Source organism: Rhinoderma darwinii, chromosome 5 (genome assembly GCF_050947455.1).
Source record: "Rhinoderma darwinii isolate aRhiDar2 chromosome 5, aRhiDar2.hap1, whole genome shotgun sequence".
NCBI lineage: Eukaryota > Metazoa > Chordata > Amphibia > Anura > Rhinodermatidae > Rhinoderma > Rhinoderma darwinii.
This window is the reverse complement of record NC_134691.1, coordinates 36,365,572-36,393,154: the sequence shown is the minus strand read 5'-3', so window position 1 is coordinate 36,393,154 and position 27,583 is coordinate 36,365,572. Positions and strand designations below refer to the sequence as shown.

At 42.7% G+C, this 27,583-nt stretch overlaps 1 protein-coding gene across 1 annotated transcript in view; it reads right to left on the bottom strand.

The window, feature by feature from the left end:
• Window positions 1–2,199: 2,199 nt before the first annotated feature.
• The window catches only part of EIF3E (eukaryotic translation initiation factor 3 subunit E), a 56,061-nt gene continuing 30,677 nt past the window's right edge, over window positions 2,200–27,583 (bottom strand). The window contains exons 6-13 of the mRNA XM_075825828.1: window positions 21,193–21,318; window positions 20,449–20,573; window positions 15,063–15,189; window positions 14,412–14,513; window positions 11,351–11,460; window positions 4,240–4,342; window positions 3,362–3,496; window positions 2,200–2,334 (exon numbers count right to left, since the gene is read on the bottom strand). Of these exons, the coding sequence (XP_075681943.1) occupies window positions 2,296–2,334; window positions 3,362–3,496; window positions 4,240–4,342; window positions 11,351–11,460; window positions 14,412–14,513; window positions 15,063–15,189; window positions 20,449–20,573; window positions 21,193–21,318 (867 nt within the window). The 3' untranslated portion in view covers window positions 2,200–2,295. The remainder of the gene's footprint in view (window positions 2,335–3,361; window positions 3,497–4,239; window positions 4,343–11,350; window positions 11,461–14,411; window positions 14,514–15,062; window positions 15,190–20,448; window positions 20,574–21,192; window positions 21,319–27,583) is intronic.

Here is a 27,583-nt window from a genome sequence, read left to right as displayed (position 1 = left end):
CACAATTTCTGGTGCTCCTTAGAATATTGAATTCGGTATTTGACATCAAATTCGGTAAGTTTTTATTTAAGCAGATCCCTTCTATGAAGAATATTCCACTGCTTTTATCGTAAGGCTGGGTTCACACAACCTATTTTCAGACGTAAACGAGGCGTATTATGCCTCGTTTTACGTCTGAAAATAGGGCTACAATAGGTCGGCAAACATCTGCCCATTCATTTGAATGGGTTTGCCGACGTACTGTGCAGACAACCTGTCATTTACGCATCGTCGTTTGACAGCTGTCAAACGACGACGCGTAAATTGACTGGCTCGACAAAGATGTGCAGGACACTTCTTTGCCACGTAATTTGAGCCGTTCTTCATTGAACTCAATGAAGAGCAGCTCAAGATATACGAGCGTCACAGACGCCTCGCATAATACGAGGAGCATTTACGGCTGAAACGAGGCAGCTGTTTTCTCTTGAAAACAGTCTGTCTTTTCACACGTAAATGCCTGCTATCGTGTGAACATACCCAAAAGAACTCTTTTAGAGCTTGAAATTAATTTGGTCTCCACATAATGGATCATCATGTAGTGCTTTTTTTAAAAAAAAAAAAAAAAAAAAAAAAGATTTTTGAATTGCAAACTATGTTACTTTGGATAACAAGGACAAATTCCCTGAGATTGGTGATAAACAAATTCAATATTTGAAATGTGTTCTGCTTAATAATTTGTATCCTGTTTTTTAATTAAAATTACTTATGCTTTATGTTAACAAGTACAGGACAAGCCTTCTCCATACAGGTCCCTTTCACACTGCTCTTGGTGCATACATTAACACTTACCCATAGGTTCCCATTATACCCAGAGGTCAAACAAAAGTGCCCTTTTGGCCTCCATTGGTATGTCAGGGACAGAGTTTTTTTTATGGATAGAATAGCATAATTATTCTATTCTATCCGGAGGCATCCCACGAAAAAAACCTCAACATATACCACGTGGCATACATTTATTCATTGTTTTTTTTTTTTAAACGGGAGCCTATGGGTGACAGATGCCATTGAATGGCATCTCTCACAGGCATCCATTTAACTTATACGTCATGAGCTTTCATGACATCCATTAAACGGATAATAGCCTATGGGTGACGGATGTCTAACCGTAGCCTCTATCGCCCATAGACTATGATGGATCCATTTAACAAACGTGTCATGAACAGGTCATGATAGTACATGACGCATCCGTTTGACGGATCCCATAATAGTATATGAGCGACGGATGTCACCGTTAGGCAGCCGTTACAGCCTTCATCTAACATACAAGTTGGTATATTTTCCCATCGTATACGTCAAAACGGAGACCACCGTGTGAAAGGATCCTCAAATGTAAAAACAACAATTATTCTTCAAATGAGTTCCACTTAAAGCATACCTAGTGCGATCCACTTAAAAAACCTCTTAGGATCTAGAATTAAAATGAGAGCTCTACACTATTAGCGCCATTCACTTGAAAGCTACACACTCCAAGACATATTACTGCAGCCCTTTACTTCCTCCCTGCTGAGATAGACAGATAGCTACCAAAGACTCAGAAAAATGATTATTATTTTTAAAGTCCTGTGATCACAGAATCAAAATATTCAGGCATGCAGTCTCTCTCTCATGCTCTGCAGTGTAAAAGTTGAGGGGGGAGAGACAGGTAGGTGTAATGTGAGCTAGCAGGCTTGTAGACAGAGAGGCAGTGACCGGGTTGCAACTCCACTGCATCTGTAAACATGGAAGACCATGATAACTCAGTTAGGAAGGACAGGACTGCGGCACAAATAGATGAGCTTTGAAGGGAAATGCTCCACAAAAGGTTCTGTATATGAAGATCTAAGAGCACTTTTATTTGTCATTGGAGGTGATCGCCTCTAATCTCAGGACAGTAAAATCACTGAGGCAGGGGAGGGGGCTGTTTATCCTTTATCAGACTTTCCTGTACTTTATGGGGCTGAACCTCTCGGTGGTGCAGTCATGGGTGAAGAAGAAATGCATATAAAACTACCCCCCCCCACAACCAGAAAATAATTGCAACAAATATTAAATTTTTAGACTTGTTCTTAAAGTGAAAATATTTGTTTTAACTCCATTTAAATTCTATAAATTCTGACTGTTAAACAAAGAGGAGAAATTGTAGAATTAACTGTGTAATAAATAAACTCATTGAGACAATGGTAAAAGTAGCCAACTTTATTTGAAGCGTACGTTAACCTTACACCGAGGTGGGAATGTGTAAGACAAGGTATATATATATATTGCAGTTATAAGTTATCAATAGAACCCGGAGTCCTGAGCCGCCCAATTTGGTGCCTGCAAGAAGAAAAAAAAAATATTATGAAAAGATTTATTGGGAGAACAAAATAAAGTGCAGACTGTCGTCTCCCATGTGAATTACACATATATGGATACAATAAAAGTACTTTCAGATGCAGAGTATTTTTCCGCAAATCTGTGGCAAATCCGCAGCAAAATCCAAACTTGTTACCCGTAGGGAAGGAATTTGCAGTTGTAATGGTCACAAAAATGCGCCCACATTATGCTCGTCTGAAACCGGCATTACTGATAAGCCCTCCCTCTTAGTTCATCGGGATCCTAGAAGATTTGGTTGTGGGTATATCGGAGTGTGCCATTGCATTGAACATCTGTCAAAAAGCTGCTGCATTCACGGAATATAAAAATTACTTTTGGCAATAGGTAAAAGGATCTCACAGCTCGATGTGGTTGTAGGAGCATACCCATTATTAAAGGGGTTTGCCCACCATACACCCATTTCCTATATATAACGTTCACCCCCTACAGGATCGGCCATAAAGGTTTTATCGCTGGAGGCTGCACTCATGCATGGTTGACTGCCGCTTCATACAAACTCCTTGTCATTGCCTTTGTGCGGGGGACTTGATCGTGGCAATCCCAGAGATCAAATATTTATTACCTATCCTGTGTATAGGTGACAATATCTATGGTAGGAATACGCTAATACTGGAGCCCGCGATGGACAATGGTATAGGGTCACCGCTGGAAGACTGTTTTCAAGCCTTATTTTCAAGCCTTATTTTGTCTGACAGCGATCTTCCTCCTCCATAAACATGCTTGCTCGGATTAGCGTGCATGTTTTTGGTATTGCAATTTAGTTCCATTCACTTCAATAAAGATGAGCTGCAATACCAGACACAACCCATGGACAAGATTAGCGCTGTTTCATGAAAAACAGACCTTTTGATCTGATCCTGGAAACCCCTTTAAAGTATAGACTGGCTATCATGTCAAATACAGATTCACCCCCAAAATGGCTACTTCTCCCACATATGGAGACCGGATACAACTCTAGTTCTCTCACCTCAGCTCGGGTGCTCTGGTTCATTTTCTTTTCTATATTCATGGCCAGCATCTGACTGCGGAATGCCAGACTCTTTGTCTTCTCAATGACTTGCTGATAGGGTGATACGGCGTTGTTTCCCATTACGACATGACCCTGAAATAAAACGCGAGGCACATTATGCAGCGACCGACTATTTATGATCAGTTTAAATGAACAGGCTGTTCACGCCAATCGTAAATCAAAAGGACGGTCCTAAGGACGGCGAGCAGAAATGGACCGTTCTGGATATCTAAATTATGCAAGGTACAAGAAATAAATGTGGTACATGGCACAGCGGCGGGAGACGTTACGCAGATTGTTTAAAATAGAAAGTCTGCGAGGAACAACCTGAACGTCCTGTAGAGATTTGTGAAATGATGAGGTGTGTGACAGGGAAGAAAATGCTCAAAGTTAAAAGGATTTACGCCCCTGCCCCCACCCAGCGTCTCGGAAGGATTCTGCTCTGAATTGTGAAGTTGTTCCGTGTTGTAGACGGCAGCGCAAACCAGCAGACGGCGAATGTCTAATATCAAGTAAGATTCCCATCTAGAACGTCTGATGGATAACAGTGGGGGAGGGGGGGTTGTCACATTGCTACAGACAAATTACCAATTTACAGGCCACATTTATGGAATTCGTTAAAAACTCACTACAGCTGCAAAGGTAAAACATAGGATTGTGGTGGGTATACAACTGGCACTGTACCACCTAGTTCGGGTTACACAAGTATATTAGCGATTGGTGGGGGTCTCCGTGCTCGAAACCCCCCCCCCCATCAAATCTTATGACAAGTCTTACGTTTTTTTGAAAGTTTACTTACACTTTAAGCACATCTAATCACCTAGATAAAATCTTACCAGCTTGGAGTCGATCTTGGCATCCAGTCTGGCATTCCGGATTAAATTGACAATCCACCTCTCGGCTTCTTCAGGGCTCATGTTCAGCTTATCGGCCAACATGCTGCAAATTAAAAAGTGAAGGAAGTGATTACAAGTAACTCCATTAAAACTTCTGATTCATGAGGATACGACATTGTAAACCATACATGTACATAGCGGGTGTCACGTCCCTCCGTCATAAACACCGCCATGTTTTAGGGGAGCCTTCACCTCTATACTAGATAAATGTCTGAACCGCAACTCCCTAAACATTCATTTATAGCATTTGCCAACGGAGCAGCAGACCGAGGCCTTGGTAAAAACATCCTGATCGCAAAATATTTCCGCAACTCTAATCAGACCTCTCTTATAAGTGAAGATTTCAATAAGGTACATACAGATAATCTGGATTATTGGATCTTATATAAGACTACTGGTAATGGCAGATTGCCTGGATAGGACAGCCTAAAAGAAAAGCCACGGTAACTGGCCTATCAGGGGCTCTGATTACAACGTCGTCCTCCTGGATTAGCAACATTTTTAGAATATTAGATGCTTGAGAGTTTTTACTTTTTTGTGACCCCCTGATACACAAGTGTAGGCTTGCCAAGAATCAACATATACTACTTTTTTTGTATTATATACGTACTACTGAAGGGTCTTAAAGGGACAGCTACCAATTATTTTTTTTGCTTTAAATGTTGAAAGCAAATAAAGTGTCCATCACCATCCACCAATTAAGGAAGGCGCTTTATTATATTATGATCACCCAACTTCTTTGCATTGTATGTACATCCTTGCTGGAGTTTTACTTCTTTTTTCCCTCGTAAAAAATATATATATATATATATAAAAAAAAAAAAAAAAAAAAAGGTGTAAAACATTTCAAAAATAAATAAATAAAATGGATTACCCAACTTCATCCAGAACAGTTGACATTGACAGTGCTTGTCGTATAATTAGCGGTCATTAGGGTTAACCCTCTCAGTGCCACCAGCTTTTTCACCATTCATCGCTCCATTGGGAGAAGAACAGTTGTTCAGTTCCCAAATCTAAAATTCTGTCCAGACTTCTGAGGCCAGAGAGATAATAGGTCTGGGGAAGTGTTTCTTATTAAGTCAATTAGTAAGATGGTAGCGCCCAGCTGGATATTGGCTTTGATGTGCTCTGTCACGACACTTGTTCCCAAAACATCACAAGCTGCCCCGTACATAAATGCTGCTCTTAAACCAACATTCATCCCACGCAAGGGGGTCCCGTTTCCATATCCTCACCGCAGCATCAAACATTGAGAAATACTAAAAATACACCTAAGGTCGGACAAACAAGCATTTCCTGACAGCTAATGCCATCGGCTAAGTCCTGGCCTTGCGCAATGTTTAAGTCGTGGTCATCAATATGCAAATGAGCCAGCACCCAGTCATCGGCTTTCTCTATGTACCGCTTCCGGCTTCGTAAATGTCACCTTTTTGCTGTCTAAAAAAATAAACAGTGAGTAAGTTTCAGGCCGGGGCAGACGGTATCCCTCTCACGCTAGACATGTGAGTACATAAACTATAAAGCGGCTACACAACGGTGACTCACTCAATGGTTTACAGCCCGGATCAGGTTTCCTAAATAGTTTTTTTTTTTTTTCACTTGCATGAAAACAATACCGTGACAGGCAGATGGAATACACTGGAATGATATATGTTTATAAAGACTGTGTTTAAAGGGGGAGGGGTGTGTAGAAACTCCTTAAAGGAACAGTGTCATCACAAATTTATTTTTCATATGTTAAAGATGTTAGTGCTTTATTAAAAACGTTTATATTTGTGTGTTTGTGTTTTACTTTTTCTTATTTTTACACTTTTTCTTCCCTATGGGGGCTGCCATTTTTTGTTCCATTTCTGTATGTGTCGATTAACGACACATACAGACATGGAATACGGCAGCTCCAGTCCCATAGGGACTGCGAACGGCTCCCGTCCCATCCACTTCTGTGTACGCCTTCTGTGTGGGAACTGCGCATGCGCCGCTCCCACACAGTCCAATTTGAAATTGGCGCCGTCCGGCGCCATTTTCCTGTGGACCGGAAGTCGCGGCCGGACAGTAATATTACTACTTCCGGTCGCGGCTTCCGGACTTGTGCACTTGGACCAGCGGCAGCAGACGGAGCGGACGGGCCGGAGGGAGCCGCGGCGGCAGGAGCAGGTAAGAGATTTCAATGTATGTTCGTGTTTGTGTACGTTTACTATTGTATGTTAACCTTCTACACTGTGTGTTAGCTCAAAAAATGGCGACACACAGTGTAGGAGGTTAGACCGTTCAAACCCCTCGTTTATCCCGGCACTAGCCAGGATAAAGGAGGGGGGGATGCTGAGAGCTCACTAGAGCGAGGGCTTTTTACCCAATTTTGCAATGCTGCAATTTTGGGAATAGCTCCATCTAGTGACCAGCAATGGGAAATATTATAAATTAGAATCTAATTTATAATATTTCCTGACTCGTGAAAAAAATAAAAAAAATTTGAACAATGTTTAATCACCTACACACTAAATGTTTAATTAAAAAAAAGAAACATGTTTTTCTGGTAACACATTCCCTTTAAAGTGAAAGGCCACCTTTGGACTTTAGAAAATGTGGGACGAGGGCTGTCCAACGGGTTGTAATGGGTGAAGAGGACGGGATATTTTGGTCACTAATTGATTTGTCCTGTATTAAACAAGGGGTGACAGGGACTGATTAGGGGGAAGGCACTTCTATAATATTTTTAATCAATCGAATATTTTTATATTTTAATGCTTAGTGGTTTTCCACAGGTTCTAGCAGATAAATACACACACCACTAAAAGCCAAGATCTGCCAAGCTGTTTAATCGTTCTTTAAGGAGTTTTCCTACGCAAAAGATTGATGGCATACGGCTAGGGTATGACAGCCCCACTGCTGCCCGGAACAAAGAGGCAACAGTACTAGATAAAGCCTAGTGGCCCATAAGATTTATACCTGAAACGGCGCTTCTCCCGATCCAGCATTGTGCTAGAATTACAACACTGCCCGATACACCAGCAAGTGGCTCTGTTGTCTGTTAGATGGGGCACTGCACATTCACTAATACATTATGCCCACCATTACTAAGAAGCTCCTGATCATATTGGGCATAAAGCCAGAGTCCAAAGATTTACACCTCTTGTACCCGACCGAGTACGGGCTGTGTAAAACGGTCTGTGTCAACCGGATTTCCGTGCCCGACCGCGGTACAGGTGAACGGGACTCCTGGCATCATACACATTTTATGATGCTAGGACTCCCCGCGTCCCCACCGAACTGCTGTTCCGAACTGAACAAAATGATACAGTACCGAACAGCAGTTCCGTGGGGAGGCAGAGACTCCTAGCAACATAAAAGGTCTATGATGCCAGGAGTCCCATTCACCTGCACCGGGGTCAGGCCAGGAAATCCAGCCAATACTCGGACCGTTTTTCACCGCCCGATCTTGGTCGTGTGCAAGAGGGGTTAACTGCAAAAGTTGAGCAAAAAAATCTAGAATGAAGGGATTAGGTCACATGTCCGACAGCACGATGGAGCTAAATGGCTGTCTGTTTCCAAGGGCAACTAGCAGATTATTGATAGGTGCAATGTTTAGGAATGAAAGAATTCATTCTAGAACTTAAAATTGGTATAAAAACAGTAAAGAAAACGTTAACATTTCCCCTACATTTGGAACCTAGAAGGCACAAAAACACTTCACGATAATAAATAGGGCGGTTCTACATATAGGACTTTAACCCCTGGGGGAGTATGGAGCGGGCTCACGGGCTGAGACCGCTTCATAGAGCGAGTGTGTCGGCTGTGTGTTACAGATTGTAAAAAATAGTAAAATAAAGGTTTTTTTAACAAATAAAAAAAAAAGGAAAAAAATTAAAAGCTCAAAAAACAAAACAAAAACCCTTTTCCCATTTTCCCTCAAGCACAATGTAAAAAAAATCATAACTGGTATCGACGCGTCCGTAAAAGTCCGAACTATTACAATATATCATTATTTAGTCTGCACGGTGAACGCCGTAAAAAATAAAAAATTAAAAACATCAGAATTGCTGTTTTTTGGTCCCTTCTCCCACAAAAAAATGAAATAAAAAGTGATCAAAAAATCTCACGTACCCCAAAATGGTACCAATATAAACTGCAGCTCGCCCCGCAAAAAATAAGCCCTCACCTGGCTAAATCGACAGAAAAATAAAAACGTCATGGCTCTCAGAATGTGGCGACAAAACTCAAATTTTACTTTTAACAATCAGTTTTTTCCTTGTAAAAATAGTAAAACAAAGACAACTATATAAATTTGGTATCGCTGTAATCTTATTGACCCGCAGAATAAAGTCAACATGCCGTTTTTACCGTACGGTAAAAACAAAACCACCCAAAAGGTTGAGGAATCGCTGTTTTTTTCCTATTCCACCCCACATATATTTGTTTTCTCGTTTCCCACTACATTATATGGCATATGGTGGTGTGAAAATCTACAACTCGTCCCGCAAAAATCAAGCCCTCATACGGCAATATTGATGGAAAAATAAAAAAGAGTTATGGCTCTTGGAAGGAAAAAACAAAAGTGAAAATCCGAAAAATGGCTGCGGAGGGAAGGGGTTAATATTGAGGCAATCATGGAGCACTCTAATACACTTTGAAGGTTTATCATTCGGACCTCCGGACGTCTGAATGATAAAATGATGTTTTAATGACACAAGAGGAGCTTTACTAGCTACAAGTGGTGCTAAATCAACTATATTTGTCCCTCTTCCAGCAACACCTTCACAATGAGAACCATCACGGTGGCTATGCAGGTCACATCGACCAAGAGACCAAACCCATCACTACATTAATAGATGAGGGGGCAGCTTGCGGATACACACACGCTAATCTAAAATAGATTAACCCCAATATTTCATGGTGTTCCCATCGCATAGTGATTCTAATGGGCTGTGAATGATATGTCCCAGTGATCAGGTAGCTTTACCTTTTCCAGCATCACTGAGGGCTGGTAAATAGTGATCACTGCAGACCAAATACAAACCAACAGCTTAGTAGCCCAACATAAGTCTATTCCATACCTGATAATTAGCAGTAGTACAACAATATGTCTCCTTCTCCTGACCCACCCACTCACTCATCAGCTGGGGTCTGTCTGAGTAGGTGGGTCCAAGCTATAGGGGCAGGGTAGGGATCATCCTGGCCTGGCCTCAACTGCAGACAGGGCAGTGGGGAAGGTTTCTGCTGCAGCAAGCTGCCTCCCAGAAAGAGCCGAAGCGTCCCTTTCCCCATAACCGATTTTATATGCCATAAGGCTTAGGGCTCATTCAGACCAGCGTGATGCTGTGTGTTGAAACATTTGCGTTTTCACACAGCGAGTGTCCATCGCGTAAAACTCACTACATGTCCTATATTGGTGCGTCTTCACCCACCTAGTAGCCCATTGAAGTCAATGAATGCATGAAAACCACAGACAGCACAAAAAACGCACATCCGTGTGCTGTCCGTGGTTTTCATGCATCAATTGCATAGAAATAAAAGCCAAAAGTGCTTGAGCGGACGTGAAAAAACTCATGCCACACGCAAAACACACTGATGTACAAACGCAACGCACGCGCGCAAACACATTGGTCCCGCTCGTGTGAATGTAGCCTAATTTAGCATGAACAGCTCTTACGGCATTGACCAAATATTACATAGTTGTGAATGGGACTTTTGAGAGAATGACCCCCCCCCCTTCCCCCACAAGACAATGTAGTCGACTTCAGTTAAAACGGGACCCTCACATCTGGCTGATATACTAATATACGTATGCCTTCTATTTACTGCCATGGGCGGACGTTCCTCATATTATTAAAAACCAAACCACCAGCTGATTCCTCCATCAGGACTTCCCACTTCTGTGCACAGACCTCTAACCCTCCTCCAGATTGATACTCCATCTGCAGTAACTACTAGAATACAGGGACGATGCTTTAAATCGACCCAATATTTTCGGACCATGCCGCCCCGTGGTTGAGATGCTTTAGAATAAACACCCAGGCAAGACTAACCAGGACAGAATGGCCGTGCCCTCTTTACTGGTGCGGGGGGGGGGGGGGGCAGGGATTGACACCTTCCATAATCACCACAATGTAGGTGACAAAACCAACTCTAGATCATGTGACGAAGACCCAGAGTCAATTGCTACAATGGCAGCATTTGGACTAAAACATGCAAGTTTGATCAGAGAGAGTCCAAATGCTGGGGGCATCCATGACCCCAAAATGTGGGTCCTGTACCCCCTAGTTTGAAGAGGAAAGGTAGCCATGCACGTGCACCCATTATACTCCGGGAGATGTGGAAACAGCTGAGCGAGCACTCGGACCCCCACTGATCAAACATTTGTGGCTTGACCTATCAATATTTCATAAATGTTTGTGGTGGAAACTCCCAGAAAGGAACAATAAACAGTGTTTGTCATGTACATTTATTATGCAGTTGAACACAATCTACAGCGCGCCGTTATCAGCTATTTTAGGCTGGAGAGAGGCGCTGACTGTATTGATCCTCAACAGAATAACTGGCAGGAAGTTCAGAAATATCACATCTCCAATAAAACGTACACACACACACACACACACACACACACACACACACACACACACACAGACAGACAGACACATTATATAGACACACATTATATAGACACACACATTATATAGACACACACACACACACACACACTATATAGACACACACACATTATATAGACACACACACACACACTATATAGACACACACACACACACACACACACACACTATATAGACACACACACACACATTATATAGACACACACATTATATAGACACACACATTATATAGACACACACATTATATAGACACACACATTATATAGACACACACATTATATAGACACACATTATATAGACACACACACACAAGCACGCAATGAATGATTTATACAGGTGAATTATTTTAACATGTTTCTCCTCTAATAACCGCATCGGATTTTGCCGCGCAACGTGTGAAACACAACCTTCATCTTTAACCGAGCTGTAAGGCTTTGTGAACTTACCTGATGCTAATACATTGATGGATGCGGCAGAAGGTCTCAAATATAAAAAGTCTGGCATTTTCAATGAAATCTTCTAGACATGCCACAAGGAAGAAGTCGTTCACAAGCACCTGAAAATAAGACAGAAACGGTAAGCGAGGATCTAATAAAAAAAAGAAAAAAAAAAGGGAAAAACTGCTTGACAGAGTCATGGGTCATGCACATAACCCTACTACAGCTCCCATAGGCTTCTATGCGGCCTTACTGCACGTTAATATGTCTGTCATCATCCGATGCCGTTTTATGTATTACAACCCCCCACAGAGCACCATCCGCAGTCACGCCGAGTCCCAGCAGAATGGTGTGTGCTGCCGTACAACCTCCTGCACATGGATACGTTATTCGTTCGGCTTCTGTTGTAAGGTGAAGTCGGGAGGCTCCGACATTGATATTTAACCTGCGTCAAAGTAATTTCTCTAACCGGGCCATACAGCGGTGCGTCTCCTCACCCTAAACTCCAATATTTCCATGGAAATAGACTTCAAATCATAAATGGGTGAACATTAGGTATGTTTACACATGGCGTATTACAGTACCAATGACAAATCTCACCCACACGTTGCGGAAAATTTCTGTGCAAAAAATATGACCTGCGGTGTGGATTTTTTTTAATCCGCACCATGTTAATTTCTGCAGCGGAATGGTGGCGGATTTGTTGCAGATTTTCCTTATTAAGTTTATTGGGGAAGTCAAATGGCGTTAGATGTGGATCTGCAGGAAAATCTGCAAGTCCCCCTGCACCCCAAAAAAAGGACTACTCAACTCCTCTGGAGTTCCTGTAACAATGTGCCTTTGGTTTCTCAGCTGGTCTCTGTACAGCCGGCTACTACAAGCTGCAGTAGTCACATCAGATGAAACGTCATCACATAAGGTCAGCTGTAGGGGGACCAGGGTTGTCCTGCTATGGAAGTGGCAGGGTAGGAGAATATATACACACACACACACACACACACACACACACATACATATATATATATATTTATTTATACGCTTGGTTGTTTTTCCGCAACAGAAAAACTGCACCAAAATAGGGCCGATTTGGTGGAGATTTTCCGTCATTGCCCGGTGAGGACTGTGGGTCGGATTTGAAGTGTGAATTTTCCAGAGCAAATCCGCCGCGTGTTGACATGCTACATCCAACAAGAGCTCTGAATGTTGTTCTATCTACTGGAAAACATACTAGAAATGTAACAGCTTTCCATGTTATTTATTCTCGGTGGAAGCTGAAATTCATCCATCATAATTCACCACGAGATGTTTGGAAGAAGCAGAACGTTCATAAATGAATGCAAAACACTTTCAGATGTGACTTGTGAGCGGCTGCTGGTGAAACTGTAGCATTTTCGCTTCTCTGCAGCGCTCTGTGGGGATTAAAGGCTGACATGAGTTACAAGAGCTGAACACACAAATGAGTAGAGAGCGGGACTGACAAGAGAGCGCCCCGGGAATGAACTGCTGCCACACCGGCTTTCTTAGAAGAGTTATACAAACAATCTCTGTGTTTGTGACTAAGTATCCTCCATGCATCCATCTATGACTCACGAGTCGCCGACATTAGTAAGTTCGTTATACGTTTTTCACTTCAATAACTCCTGTCGAATTACCTAGTAAGTAAACAGAACGGTGCCCTTCGTGCATGCGATTTATGTCACAGCACTGTGTATTTTGCTGATCTGTTTCCTTCAGAGATTGGTCACCGTTATTAACGCGTCTGTAGATGAGCTGAATGATTAGTCCGCGAGATCAAAGCGCGGCAGCATGTTGCTAATCAGGACACCTATGTACATGGCTGGACCCTCCCGTGTGACTGTACACAAGACGGCAGAGACTTGCTTGGCCTGTAAACTAATCTAAGAACGTATGTTTCTAATTACAGAACATTACTGCTACTGGAATGGAAAGAATTGTATTCGGCACACTCTTAGAAAGGTAAAGTGAATTTTATTTTGACTTTTCGTGAAAACAGTCCCCAGTATGGCTCAGTGCCTGATGAAGGTCTGGAGACCGAAACGTTGCACATATAGCCACTGGCATCACGAAAGAAATCCGAAAAATCTAAATAAAATTCACTTTACCTTTCTAAGAGTGTGCCAAATACAATTCTTTCCATTCCTTCAACTGGGTTTGGACCCTATTCTGAGTACCTGAGAAAAACTAGTGCTATCTGAACAACTCCACACGATTACTGCTACTGGATTCATGTGTAAGGCCGTCGCCCACACGTCAGGATACCGTAGCTGATCACATTACTGTGTATGGCCGGATAATGCTCTTAAATAGCTGCCATTTTTAACATGTGTTCATCATAAATGACGCTATAAAATTTGTTGCGCAGGTTATTAAGTTTGCGATAATACCAAAATATGGCACCCCCCCCCCCCCCCTTCTCATTTTCCCCTTGAATGCTACGGTCCGCTTTGATCGCAGCATTCAAGGGAATAGCAGCTGAGATCAGAGATTTGTCTGATCTCCGTTAGATCGGGGCTGCGTCTGTGTAATACAGCCATTGCCCTGCTCCGGATCGCTCGCACACTTGTGCCCGTGCGATCAGCAGGATGTGATGCGGCCGGAGCTGCGCTAATGAGCAGTATGGAAGACAGAGAACATGGGGACGTTTTGCTGTGTGACTGGTTCCCTGGTTGTGAAATTGAATTACAAAATATATCACCTGAAGGAGAATAGGGCCAAAAAGTGTATGCCAACACATTAGACACAGAGAGAAAGAAATGGTCACCCAGTTTTAAGGGAGCTTTTCCTAAAATGTGCTTAATAATGGAACAATACGGGTGCAGGGAATTCATCACTGAATAATTACGAAGATTTGCCAATCGAGGAGTCCAGGAAAGAGGAGCTACAACCTCCGTGTGAAATAAAATAGAAGTCTCGTCACTCGGCTTTCCAGGAAAGAGATAAAACGGAGAAAATAACCAAACGTTGATAAGGCGAATTTATGATTGAAGATGTTTGGCCCGTAGATGCCGAGTAATAGAGTAACCACGCAGTCATTTGTGATGCCACTTACCGATTCACACTCTCTTAATTTCTTCTGTGCTCCATCAAAGTCAAAATTAACATATAAACACTCCACAAATTCAGTGATGGGATCCTTGTAGGTGTAGGATTCCTGTAGAGGAAATAAAAGAAATATAAGCATCACTTTCAGACCAGGATCAGCTATCAGAAGTTCCCTCCCTGCAGTAGTCGGCACTAATGTGCCTTATCAACCAAATGATATTTTACCACATTTCGGGTATGTATTCCAAGTACACGAGCCACCCGCCACCTCCATGTACACGAGCCACCCGCCACCTCCATGTACACGAGCCACCCGCCACCTCCATGTACACGAGCCACCCGCCACCTCCATGTACAACCTCCATGATGGTCGTATCCATAAGCAGAGGAAATATAAGGTAATGGCGGTCGCAGCAGTAAGAAACCACATTTAAAATCGGACATCTGACCACCCTGGTTTCCAGCCCACACATCCATCAGGTTTGACTACGGCAATAAAACCACAGCGATAGATTTACAGCTTTTCCTGCAATATTTGTGTGATGTGGCGTAAAGATGCGCAGTGAAATGGGCAGAACAGAAACCCCTTCATATAAATCCGGATGAGGTCCACACTGTTAAACATCTAGAGATCTGACATAGGCGGCGGTTCTCTTACCTGCTGGATTACTTTCACTAAATCTTTCAGGACTTGCCGCCTTTTTCTTACGTCTTTGTTGGTGATGACGGCTGTGGTCAGGTACCGGAGAATATGTGGGCACATGGTTTGAATGGCATTCAGGTATCTAAGGGAAAAAAAATAAAAAATGTAAACATGAAGTCAGGAACATCATGATAAAATGTAACAGAACGCGAGGTAATGAAGATTAATCTACGGTAACCCAAATATTTCTAGACCCCTTTATATTACGACATCGTGCGTGAATCTTTATTACATTCATCAATCACTTACGGTGGCCCAATATTAATGTTTACTTTTTTTTTTTTTTAATAAATAACATTCGCATTGGGTTCTTCTTTTTCAGTGTCTAGTACAGATATTCACCGTGTGCCGCCATTATGACCAATGGGCTGGTTCTGCTTCTTCTCTAGAGTGTACATGCGAAGAAATAACAAAATAGCTGAAATCTAGTCCAAAGCCTTGTGGGAAGGTTTAGGAAGTAGGGGGGAGGCCGGTGGCCAGGTACTCTAGTCTAAGAGACCCCCCTCTTCTCCGCAAAAACATTAAAGGGGTTGTCCGGGCATTTTTCTTTTAATGGCCTATCCTTAGGATATCAGATCGGTGGGGGTCCGAGTCCTGGCTCCACTACAATCCGCTGACTAAAGGGGCCACAGCATTCAGTGTTTCCCATGCATAGTGCCTCACACATTCATAACAGCGGTGTCTGGGATTGCAGCTTAGTCCCTTTCACTTGAATGGGCCCGGAACGGCAATCTCAGGCACGTTGTAGGCTTCCATAGCGGTTGTCCCCGGGATTGCAGTTCCGGTGCCTGGTAAAAGGCAGCGGCCCCATCAACCAGATGATCGGCGAGGGTGTCGGTAGTCTGAACTCCACCGATCTGTAGGATAGGTCTATCATTAAAAAAAAACGCCCGGAGAGCCCCTTTAAGGCGTATCCTTGAGGTTATTAAATAGTGTAAACTAGAGTTTAAAAAAAAACACAAAACCATCGGAGCATTGTGGGCTAAAAGCAGGATTAACGTTTGTTTTAAACAAGTCTCATGACAAGCTCTCCTGTCACCTCTCCTGACAGGTCTGTTTTAGTAAATACTTGCATTTCCCATGAAATAATTCAGGCAAATTTTTTTTGTTGGGAATGTATGGATAAATTGCCAAGCAGGTGTTGCATTCCTCTTGTCATTAGGGTATACAGCTACACAGTCTAATGCGGTCAGCGATGATTGGACACCGTCAGACCATGTCACTCCACTGGTGAGGTGAATGGTAACACATGGTTTTCAATGTATTCATATATTACCAGGAGGAATAAGAGAGGAACAACACAATGCAGAGTTCTAAGAAAAGGTGGGAATGAAATATTTTGTATTTCTGAAGAGACGGGTCCTATTCCACTTTAAGCTCTTGCTATTTGCAGTAAAACAATGTGAAGATGACAATTTCACGCACTAGAACACAGAGTGAAACATTCAGCCTAAAAATAAAAGCCAAATGTGACCCCGGTGCGATTCGGTAGCACGTGGACATCTGTAGGAGTAGGTTTTTCTTTTCTCGCTCTAACAGACAAAAAAAATATCTGATGGCAAACAGATGTTTCATGAAGCAGAGACTCGGCGCACGGCTCAAACTTTGATGTGCAGCTGCGATTTCTGGCCGCTGCAAACTCCATGCAAATATTGCTCCTAGTCAGGTAGAACATACTGTAAATCTAAGGAACCTCTATATACAGAGCAGAATACAAAGGAGGACTTCTCATATAGTGCGAGGAGGGGAGGCGGACCAAGCTACAGAACAAAGTACAGCTCATGGGGCAACACTGTGCAAGAATCCTAGAATAATACTAGATATAAAGCCGCAGCCCCCATCAACGTGTCAGAATACTTATTCACCCGTTAGCTGGAATAACCGATCTGTCATAATAATCTCATCATAAAGATCTGTTCACACGGCGGACTTTGCATGGCGGGTCCAGCCGCAATATGCGTCGCAGAATTATTCGCAGAGATTCCTCCTCCTATTGACTTAAATAGGAGGTTCGGGTGGAATCCGCATGAAGATCGAGCAGGACACTATTCCCACCAGATGAAAAAAACCAGCTAGCGGGAAACCTAAGCGTCCGACTCTCATTGAAATGAAAGGGAGGGCGAATTTTAGCGGCGGATTCTGCCATGTGAACAGGGCTTAATGACTTAGAATTACTTTTGATAAATCTCCCCCTATGTCTATACAGGGAATTTGGAGCTCTGACCACTATCAGGATATATTAAGAAATTAATCCACACAGAATACTGAACCTAATAAAAAAAAAATACAATGGCACTCAAAAGGTGGACACTCTCTTCAATGCCACGTTCAGGTGTTTTTTTGCCTACGTTTAACATATACGTCCGGAAAAAAGCACCCAACATATAAGTTAAATGTAGGTTGTGACAGGAGCCTAACAGTGGCCACAGTCACCATAGACTTTAATGGGATCTGTATGATGGATGCGGCACAAAAAGCCTATGGGAAAGCCCATGATGAATCAGTTAAACGGATGCCATACAGTAGCCACGTTAAAAACCGTAAACCGCACAGTATACTTTTTTGCTGGATCGGGCAGGATGGAACGGGGTAGTCTCCTGATGTATATACCAGCCTGATGAAAGCCAGAAAGATAATCTTTTGGCCTCAGTCAGCATATTGGAGCCCTATGGACACATCTGTGTAGGTCGGGAGCTCTCCTGATGTACCTGCTAAATTGGCATCGTAACTATGATATTATTTATACTGTCCGCTAAAATAACCGACATGTAATTCAATGGCGTGAAACTCACCGCATGTCCTATTCTGGTCCCATTTTGAAGATCAGTCACCCATTGAAGTTTATGACACACACAGCACATTATACAAAATTGAAATACCAGACACAGCCCAAAAAACAAGGGTGGCGCAGTCTATGGAAAAAAAAAAAAAGAAGCTGTTTGGGCACCTGCGCTACAGGAAGTTTAATGGCGAGTGCCTGTGAAAACCTGCAGCATAAACGCTATAAAACAGAGCAGGAATAATCGTTTCCTAGCACAATACATCTGCACACGACAGTTGCTCAAATGAAACCCAACAGCCACGCATGGGGCCGAGCAGTCAGACAAGATGTGAACTTTACCCGGAAAGTCGGAACTTCCCACATATCAGCATTTAGCGTTCTTTCTAATCAAGGTCTTATCCATGGCCCGGGGGCAGGAGGATATACGGGACATTTGGTAGTAGTTATAAGGCTGGGCAAGTTGTGAAACAGCAGATGCACTTCATTGCAGCTTCCAGACTGCCGATTTACAGCCATTCATCGAGAACTGAGTAATGGAGACATTTACAGAGGAGATTCTCCTGCTAATATCGTGGAGTTCAGGCAATTACGAGTGATAGGCGTTTGACTTTTATGTCCTAGTCAGATTTGTTAAAGTCATCACAGTCCTCAGGAGATGCATGGTACAGAATATAAAGCTCGCTCCACACATGGGACAAGCCGCAGGATCTTCAAATCGGTCATCAAAGGTCTAGCACGTTCTCACATCATCAATGGCGCTCTTCATTGCAAAGCGATCGTTATTGGGCACAGCGAGTACTCTGGAGCAACACTCGCAATCAATGGGCCGGCAGCCAGATATCTAAGACCAGTGTGGCTCAGCTTGCATGGTCTCCATTGTGGGCAGCGCGGACATGTTAACTAAACTCAGTTTTGTTTAGTTTTTTTTTTTTTTAAAACCAAAATGTTTCACACGTACTAGCAAAGACCCGGGTGAGAAGAGATGCCACCCGAGACACACACAGAACATTATTTTTTTCTTAATTTTCTGATATTTTTCTGTTTTGTGTCCTCTTAAAGGGAAACTACATTTTTTTTTTAGAAATGTCAGAATGACATGTCAGAGGCTTTGATCAATTGGGTTCCAAGCACTGACACCTCCCCGATTGCTAAAACAAAGGAGCGGAAGAGCTCAAGTGAGCGCTATGCCACTTTGTTACTGATCGGCTTTTCTCGGAAACAGACTCAGACTTTCTATTGAGTCCATGCACCAGAAAAGCTGAGCAAAGCCGAGCAGAACAAAGCGGCACAGCGCTCACCCGAGCCCTTCTGCCGCTTCGTTTTAGCAATCGGTGAGGGTCTCAGTGCTCAGACACCCACTGATCAAAACTCCTGACAGGTCATTAAAATATGTCAAAAGATTGTTAAAAGATTAGTAACACTTTAAAAGTGGTTGTTCAATCCTATAACTTTATTTTTTTATTTTATTTACTAAATAGCTTACAATGGTAGAACATGTCAAAAGGAGTAACACTCACCTTACCAATCCCTTGAAACTGCCAGACGCTTCCTCGGACCCCCGCCAGTCTGTTCACCCAGCTTCAGCAATGACTAGTCGATACAACATGTGAGCACTGCGGCCAATCACTAGCGGTGACTTGTTGACACCACTGAGGCCAGCGATTGACTGCAGCGGTCACGTCATTGCTGGAGCCGGGGAAGCTCGGGCATGGGAGTGGCAGGGATTTGGTAAGGTGAGTATTATTTTGTTATTTTATATCAGTGTAAGCTTTTTTGGTAAAAAAAAAAAAAAAAAAAAAAAAAAAAAAGTTATTGTCTACAGTCAGACAATCTCTTGCTACGTCTGCAATGACAGACCACTGGAAAGTTATTAATGGCATATATATCCACTGATTTCTCTTAGGATATTCTTAAAAAAGTTTTCCAGGATCTTACATTGATGGCCTCTCTCTAGCTGGATCGTGGCCTCTTCATTGCAGCTCCTGAAACAGTGACGATGTACGTGTGGCTGTGTCTGGTACTGCAGCTCAGACTATTGAAGTACATGTGCGAATCTGTCGTAATGCAGTGAAGGGGCTGTACTACTGCACTTTCAGTCGTCTGTGGGCCCCAACCGATAATAGATGGATAGCCAATAGCAGACCATCCATGCAAGATCCTGGAAAAGCCCATCACACTCTGTGCAGCTTCTGCAGGGAGACTTGCAATCCAACGCCGGCTAAGTTACATGACAGCTGCATTTAGAGAGAGGGTTCTCCAGATGGGGTTTTCTGAGACCTAAATATTAATGGCCTTTCCATAAACTATGAGGAGTCAGCTGATTGTGAGGGTGCCGGGAGTTGGACCCCCAGCGATCTGATATCGATGCCCTATTTTAAGGGCAAACTAAAAATCCATGAAACGGCCATTAAAAGGGAGTGTTTTAGCAAACCTTCAGAGTATGTTTAGTACGTAGACCGAAAACCATTGAATCTGCAACGATCTTAAGAGCCATAATTCACCCAAATTACCAGTGCACAGATAACGCTCTTATAAAACATCAAGGTTCAGGTCACTTACTGAGGCTGGTAGAGGAACAGGTCAATTATATTGTCTCGCCCCTTGGGATGGTTGAAGAAGACAAAGAGAGACCAATGGATGAGCCAAGTTCTGTGCTGAAGAGACTGGAGTGGAGAACTGACGGACTGGAAATACAAAAACAAAATCAATAAAGTAAAAGAGTTTAAAGTTGAGATACAACATTACACTAGAATAAAAATAAAAAAAGCGCCATCTGGACAATCCTCCAAATCAGTTGCACAACAGGGAACATGAAACTCTGCAGATCATGCACTTTTTTTTAAATTCTAAGTGTTGTACAAGTTTAGAAAACAGCGCCACTCTTGTCTATGGGCTGTGTCTGGTATTGCAGTTTAGCCCTGCTGACTTGAATGGTGCTGGTCTGCAAGATCAAGCACAGCCCTTGTACAATAGTAGCTCCATTTTCTAATCTCGTACAACCCCTTTAACATCCGAGTATAGCAGAGAAGTATGAGGAACGTTTGAGGGGAACCTGTGCTATTGAGCCAGCACACAACAAGTTAACCCATTGGTGGTACCTTTCCATCTTCTATACATTGTTATCTCTTCTGCACCGATGCCAAATGTCAGTGAAAAAAAAGACAGAAGACAGGCGAGGAGGCTCAGGGTACGGTTATTTACTACTCCGCAAAAATGTAGCTGGAAAATATATTTTGGGGGTTGTAGTGTGGAAGGGACATGTAAGAAATTATAGCACATTACCCCCAAAATGGAACCACTTACATTGTTATCGATGGTTTCTTTCAGCCTGGTGAGGTCTTCCATAGCGGCGTCCCAATTCTGCATCAAGATTTCTGAAGCCAGCTTTCCCCAAAGGGAGCTGAGGGCGTTTCTGTCTGTTGAGGGCACCTGTTGCCCAAAAAAAAAAAATGAATATTATCCCTGACAGATCAATATTAGAATAATTACAATTGATACGTGAGTGACATGGGCCGGCGGTGGGGTTTCTGTTGGATAGATTTAACCAACACTGCAAAGCGTCTGATTCAATGGGCGGTTTACATAAGTGTTGTTATGACAAACTATTACATTTTGCTACATGTGGAGATTCTCTTTTAGGCCCGGTCTCCAGCATCGTTGTCTGTTTGCAGCTTCAGGCCGCCTTCATATTAGCAGAAATAACGCACTGCAATCGAATGTGATTGTTACATGTGATTAGCCCGCCCCATAAGGTCTGAGCATTAAAGGGGATGTCTATTTTACTAAACACTTGTATTGCCCATTAAATAACAAATCCAGAACATCTTTTCTTAGTACTCTGCGTTGTGCCATTCCTCTGTTATTCCTCCTAGAAAGTTACAAAGAAATTGACAACTGGGTGTTGTCACTCCCCTTGACAAAGGGGTGTGTCCCTACAGTCTCACTGTCAGCACTGATTGGACATAGTTAACCTGTGTAAGGAACACCCCCCCCCCCCCCCCCCCGCAACTGGTTACACCCAGCTGTCAGTTTATTCATTCATGCCTAAGAGGAAATTCAGAGGAACGGAACAACGTAGAGTACTAAGAAAATATGCTCCAGAATGGTTATTCCATGACGAACATAATTATTTACTAAAACACACAAGTCAGGAAAGGTGACAGGTTCTATCACCAGGAGTGTATTACCGGGCCACATTTTGTGCGGAAAGCCCTTCAAGCCTTATTTTTAGATTTATACTGGACTTCAATCATTAAATGGGTTGACAGGGATTTAAAAATAAAAAAAAATTAAAACGGAATCGCTGCTGTCTTCCAGACACAGTGCCACTCCTGTCCGCTGGCTGTGTCTGGTATTGCGGTTCAGTCTCATTCACTTGACACCGCCCATGGATAAGCGTGGCACAACAGCAGCCATGCTTTTCTAATCTCATACAACCCCTTTAACAATTACTGACTAAATAAGAACACAATCTACATAACAGCTTCTTCTTTTAGATAAATCAATAATAAAAGAAAATTAAAATGATTGATTTAAGTAAATATAAACCCATGAGTTTTCCTCTTCTGTCAAGTTGTTTGAATCTATTCAGCCAGTTCTGGGAAAGCTCGATGACACTAGCCACAGCCGGAGGGGCTGTCACCCACTTTTCCCAGACCCCTAAAAAGCAAATCTTCCACGTTACAAGCAACATGGGAGCGTGGGAAATATCGCTGCATAACTAGGCGGATGTTACTCATTCTTACCTAGTTTTTCTTCAGTCTTGAATAAGTATTATTATTATGTTTAGGGAGTAATGCTATTTGACTTTAAAGCGACCCTCCAGTCCCGAAACAATTTAAATATGATGGTGTATATGGAGTAATATTACCTGGTGCCCTTCAATTGTGCCCCTCTCCTGTGGATCCGTAGTTTGAGTCCCCCCTGTGCAGTCCAAAAATGTCTGCAGCGCTTCTTAGATTACGGGTCTAAGGCACTCCCACTATTCTTGGATTGGCCAGAACTGCTCATGTGACCATTTTTGTCCAATCCGTGAACAGAGAGCGTGTTAGTCTGTCTGAGCAGCGCTGTGGCCATTTTGAGACAACACAAAGGGGACCCTAAACCAGCGAATCTACAGCAGAGGGGCACAACTGGAGGGCACCAGGTAATATTACTCCATATGCCCCATGACATTTAGCATTTTGTCTGGAGTCCGGAGAGTCGCTTTAATGGATTCCATCATTTTGCTGGACAAAAAAAGCTCTGCGTGCTGCACTATTTTGTCCAGGAAAAATGACGGAATCTGCGACGGAGGCTCCAGCGCAGATGTGAACAGAGCCTATAATAACCAACATCATAACAAAAAGTAGCAACATCCTGCAGGTTACAATATGGAAGCCAAAAAAAAGGAAAATTCTTGAGGGGACTTTGGAAGCAATGCCTTATGAAACAGAAGACTGTGTCCCCAAAACCAACAAAAGCTCCCACCACCCACTTTGCTCAATCTTGAGAACAGGTCTAGTTATTTTATCTAGTTCAGTTCAAGTCTTCTGAAAGCAAGGGTAACGCCGGGGTCATAAAGCTGTAATTTATACAACTCTGAACTACACTAGGTCATTGAGAGTGTCAAATTCTAATCTCAGAGAGCAGGTACAATGGGCCTTTCATGGCTTCTGTTTCTCCAGCCATCACTTTAAATGAATCTTCACCCGGCAAACCAGGAAAAAGTCAGCGCAGACACTGAAGCCTGTCTTGCTTTCTGATTCCCAAGGGAAACCGAGTGTGTAGGCTTTCCAATGTAGCCCCGAATATGAATCCATCACATATCAGTGATAAAGGTCTGTCTAATATCCCACCAATGTGCAATTAAAGATTTCTTAAATCCAATCCATTGTTGATGTCCATGCTAAATACTGTGTCAATTTAGGTCATCGTCATATGCTGCATAGAAACGGATTCTTCGTCTTATTTTGACAAAAATCTGGGGAATATGCAGTAAATATAGAGATGTGCGGCCTCATCGCTCCTTTATTGTACTCCATCAGGTTGAACATCTGAGTAATATCGGAGACTGGTTGCTAGGGACATGCTGGTTGACATCCCATTTACAAGCCGGTTGCTGTTAGGCAGAGTATCCCTAGCAACCAGACTGTCAGATTAGACACAGTTGAGTAGTTCAGAGTCACCCTCCCCCATATCAGCCATGACGGAAAGGTCTGAACACAGTAAAAATTCTAATGGCCCAGCCAGACTTTTTCTTCTTGGCTGGGCCATTAGAAATTGGACTGTGTTCAGATCCTCCTGCAATCAGCTGACAAATACGCAGGGCAGGCTGGCTGCTAAAGAAAACGGTTTGATGCGGAAGCCTCGCTTGCATAGGAGCTCCGCTCGTGTGGTTTTGTCGTTGACTTAGCAACAGTTTTCAACTTTCAGCCCCGGCATGCTTCATAAGTGGAACTACACTTTATACAAAACATAACTGAAAAAACGTAAAACACGGTCACCCACTTCTCCAGCGACTGCAAAGACCCTACAGATGGCCGCACTGCACCTGTATTCAACTGTTCCCATTACAGACTTAAATGGTTTGTCCACATTAGACAATCCCTTTTTTGTTAAGAGTCTCCTGATGATTGATCTTAGAGAGTGTCCTGATGCTGGGACCCTCAGTGACCAGCTGTGATCGGTTCGTGACATTGGCAGTAAGTGCTCAATTTCCCTGCAGCACCACCACAGGAGAAATGAAGCATTACACAGTATCCATTCAAATCAATGTGCTTTCCATGGGATGAATGGACATGTTGGGCCCTCCAGTGTAAGAGACCATCTTTGTGAACGCTCACTGTTCTGGCTAATTAAGTCTGAATTCACGGATGGGTTTTCTAACTCTTGAACATAAATTACCATCAAACCCTACGGGAATCTGTCAAGCAGAACCATGGGAAGTCTGGGTGTTGCAGCCATAATATGAACACTTGACATGCACATGCCTCATACATATGTCAGACATATGGCCCAAGTGTGATGCACACAGTCCTGTGATTATTATATACTATACATTATTTCATGTTACAAGTAAAATCTTAAAAAAGTATAAAGTTTCAAGTAAAAGTGAAAATAAACAGTATTTCTTTACAGAATACAACGGGGGCGGTGAATGCCCCCGATCGGTGGTGTGACTCTTCTGCTGGTAGTGATGCATCAGACCTGCAGATCACGGTGACAGACCTCCCTTCCAGGACAATTAGAAACAGATTAAACCGACGTAGTTGCTTCAGGTCACGGATGTCTTTTATTCCTCTCCCTAATACAAACTGATGGATTTGCATTTCTGTAGCAGAACATCCCTATTTTACACAGCACAAAACCACCTCAACATGTGGCTGACAGCTCCGAGCCTGTGCCAGTTACAGCTCAGCCAAGGAACCAACTTAAATGTCTGCACCATTGTGTTTATTCATGTAGGGTAAAGAGTCCGCGCTCACCGCCTGGCATAGTCTTCCTGCCCAGGTGGGAGAAAATAGAGTTCATAGCAGGATTCACACAATGTCCCAGCCACTAACACAATATCCAGAGCGCTGGCAGAAAGAGGCAACGTGAATACATGACGCCATCCCAGCTCTTCAGGTCAAGTGGCTGTAGGAGGGCTTGTTTTTTGCCATTCACAGAAATGTGCTAAATTTATTGTATAGGTTAAAATTAAATGCTTATGTATATCTATCTGTGATCATGTGGCCTATATTTGCCAAACTTTATTTTTTGTAAAAAAAAAAAAAAATTTTACTTAGAAAAATCCTGTTTATTGCAATTTTATCATTCAATAATTTTTCTTGTATTGGCCATATTGACTTTTTAATTTATTTGTATTACAATTTCTGATTTCTTTATCATATCCCTGGGTCCCCTTTAATAGCCACAATGTACGGAGCACAGTCTGCTAATAGTAATAGATCTAGCGCTGTACACAATGTACTGGGAAAGATTGCCCAGTTGAGGCACAGCTGCAATGCTTACATGCGGCCACAGCCAGCGAGGGGGGACAGGACATAATGAAAAAAACATTTTTAATATTAGTAAATGAGAAAATTAAATTTAAAGTCTACAGTTCGTAAACCATAAAAGCTTCAGTGCTGTTAGACTCGATGTACAGAAGCTTTGTGGAGAATTCAGCTTTTTGTGCTACAGAACTCATCTTGACTAACAGGAAGTCATCATTGTCTGCCATGTTCTAGATACAGTGGAGCCGCAGCCCGGTCACGGTTCCTACATGTCTGATCGCTCACACTACTCCTGCCGCTCTCCTCCTCTCCTGTTACTACATGCTGCTTGAATCAGTGCTGAGGCTGCCGTTATCACAGAACTTCATTAAAGGGGTTTTCAGCCAATAAAAATGTATGGCCTACGAGCGCTGCTTCCTTTTCATTTCTACTTGCTCACTGCGAATGGTCGACTTGGATGTAGCGGCGATTCACAGACATTGCAGTATTTTCTCCCATTGAAGTAAAGCGCTTCAGTGAAAAATCTCCCCCTACTCTGCCCTATTTTGAAATGAATGGAGCGTGCAGCCTGCACGTGAAGTGGACACAAAAGAAAGGGGATGCAACAGACTTCTCTTCATACCTTTCCTGTCTTTTAGATCCACTTCTGGCTGACTAAAAAAACAACTGAACCAAAAATCACATCAAAAACTGTGTGTGAGATCTGGCCAAAACAAATGTCAAAACTTCAATGCACATTAAACCAGGCCCACAATAGACATATCTGTCAGATTGCTTGGCGCCCACAGACCACTAAAACGGGGTTCTCGAACCCCCGGTCCCCCTCATTATACACAGTGAGGAGAGCTTTGAATGGAGTGGTGGTAGAGCGTGCATGGTGCGGCTCCGTTCAAAGTCTTAGAGACTGACGGAGACATTTCCATCAGTCCCATACAAAAAGTGAAGCCGCACCCCGTATTCCGGACCATATAAGGAGTGCAATGGAGGAGGATCAGGGGTCCCATGTTCTAGGGATTGGTTTAGGCACCACTGGCGGGGCCCCCAGCTATCTCACATTTATCTATTCTGTGGATAGGTGATCTGTGTCTATTGTGGGACAACCACTTTAACCCCTTAATGACCGGGCATGTTTGTACCTTAATGACCAAGCCAGATTTGTCAAATCTGGTATGTGTGACTTTCAGAGAATAACTCTGTGAAAGTTTTGAATATCCATGTAATTCTGACATTGTTTTTTCGTCACATGTTGTACTTTATTTTAGTGGTAAAAGTAGACTGATACGATTTGCGGAAATTAATTAACCCCTTAAGGACGCAGCCTAGTTTGGGCCTTAAGGCTCAGAGCCCATTTTTCAAATCTGACATATTTCACTTTATGTGGTAATAACGTCGGAATGCTTAAACCTATCCAAGCGATTCTGAGATTGTTTTCTCGTGACACTTTGGGCTTCATGTTCGTGGTAAAATTTGGTCGATATATTCAGTCTTTATTTGTGAAAACTTGCAAAATTTAGAGAAAATTTACAAAAAATAGCATTTTTCAGAATTTAAATGCATCTGCTTGAAAAACAGACGGTTATACCACCCAAAATAGTTACTAGTTCACATTTCCCATATGTCTACTTTAGATTGGCATCGTTTTTTGAACATTCTTTTATTTTTCTTGGACGTTACAAGGCTTAGAACATAAACAGCAATTTCTCATATTCTTAAGA